The sequence below is a fragment of the Myotis brandtii genome, unplaced genomic scaffold, assembly GCF_000412655.1.
Source record: "Myotis brandtii unplaced genomic scaffold, ASM41265v1 scaffold746, whole genome shotgun sequence".
Taxonomy (NCBI): domain Eukaryota; kingdom Metazoa; phylum Chordata; class Mammalia; order Chiroptera; family Vespertilionidae; genus Myotis; species Myotis brandtii.
The window spans coordinates 239,314-240,834 of record NW_005370976.1 but is presented as its reverse complement, the minus strand read 5'-3'; the positions used below and the strand labels follow the sequence as shown (position 1 = coordinate 240,834).

General features: G+C 36.8%; 1 protein-coding gene across 1 annotated transcript in view; it reads left to right on the top strand.

The window, feature by feature from the left end:
* Window positions 1-1,521, top strand: part of LOC106724197 (interferon-induced very large GTPase 1-like) — a 9,150-nt gene that overhangs the window by 5,115 nt on the left and 2,514 nt on the right. The window contains exons 2-3 of the mRNA XM_014530615.1: window positions 167-277; window positions 388-1,515. Of these exons, the coding sequence (XP_014386101.1) occupies window positions 167-277; window positions 388-1,515 (1,239 nt within the window). The remainder of the gene's footprint in view (window positions 1-166; window positions 278-387; window positions 1,516-1,521) is intronic.

Here is a 1,521-nt window from a genome sequence, read left to right as displayed (position 1 = left end):
TGACAATGAGTTGGCAACCTTTGTCATTGGACTTGGAAACTTAACTCTGATCAACATTTTTGGAGAAAATCCATCAGAAATGCAAGATATTCTACAGATAGTGGTTCAGGCGTTTATGAGGATGAAACAAGTAAAAATCTTCCCAAGTTGCCTTTTTGTCCATCAGAATGTGGGGGAAGTGACAGCTAAAGATCAAACTATGGAAGGAAGGAGGCAGTTAGAACAGAGACTAGATGAAATGGCAGCAACAGCAGCTGAGCAAGAACAGTGCTTAGATGTAACGCGCTTTGGTGATATCATTAAATTTGATGTCAATACTGATGTCTTCTACTTTGCCCTCCTCTGGGATGGCAATCCCCCAATGGCCCCTCCCAATCCTCGCTACAGCCACAATGTCCAGGATCTGAAAAGGAGAATTCTGGCTGCCAAAGTTTCAGGAACACCAGAGAGGTCATGGCCATGAGCAAATTGGAAACCATGTATAACTACTGGACCTGGCAGCTGAGGAGTCATGTGCTAGATGTGCAGTACCAACTCATCAACCAAATTAAGAATGGGAAAATCCAGAAACTCACAGCAAGCATATTAGAGGCTCCAGTTACTGAAAAATATAAAGCCATCAAGCAAGAACTTGACAAATATTTTAATGAAGATCCAGAGAGTGAAATAATGATTCAGTGGAAAGCAAGTTTTGAAAATAAACTAATACACCTTAAAGAGGCACTTATTTTAGAGAGCAAAAATAAAGCTGAGGAACATATAAGTTATAAAAAGAATCAAGAAATACTGGATAACAAAAAATCAGATTATGAAAGGGAATTATTAGAAAGAAGCCAAAAATTGGCTTTAACTGTAAAAGGCACAGAATTGAGTGACAAAGAGCTTCATGTCAGATTCAGTGAACTTTGGAGAAAATGGGTCTGTGATGTGTCCTCAAGTCCTCCTTCAGTCACAGAGCCAGACATTGATGTGGATTCTGAAAACATCCTTTTGGAATATTTTAAAAAGGAGACAAACATGGTGAATATAATGAAGAAAAACTTTAACAAGGAGTTTGAAATCAATTACAAAAAACATGTCAAAATGAGCAAATGGTTTCACATATATGCAAGTAACTTAGAAGTATATGATAAAGAATCCATAAATAGGACTACTGACTGCATTCTTGCAAGATATAGTGAAACTATTAAAAATCTTCAGAGGCAACAGTGTGATTACAATCCAAGTTATTTCCATGAAATCCTGAGAATAATAGAAGAGGAGGTGAAATCTGCACCCACTGAAGAAAGATACACATTTACAAGTCATTACAAAATTGAATTATCTTTATCTTTATTCCAAAGAGCATCTGAGGATTTTAAGAACATGCATAGGGCATTCAAAAAAGCAAATGACCCTGTAAATTATTTACAAAACAAGAAAGATGATTTCTTCATGAGTTTTAAGATCTCTTGTCAAGGAGCAACTTCAGTCACAGAATTTGTTGATTTTTTATGGCACAAACTCACTCCTGCCGTCTCC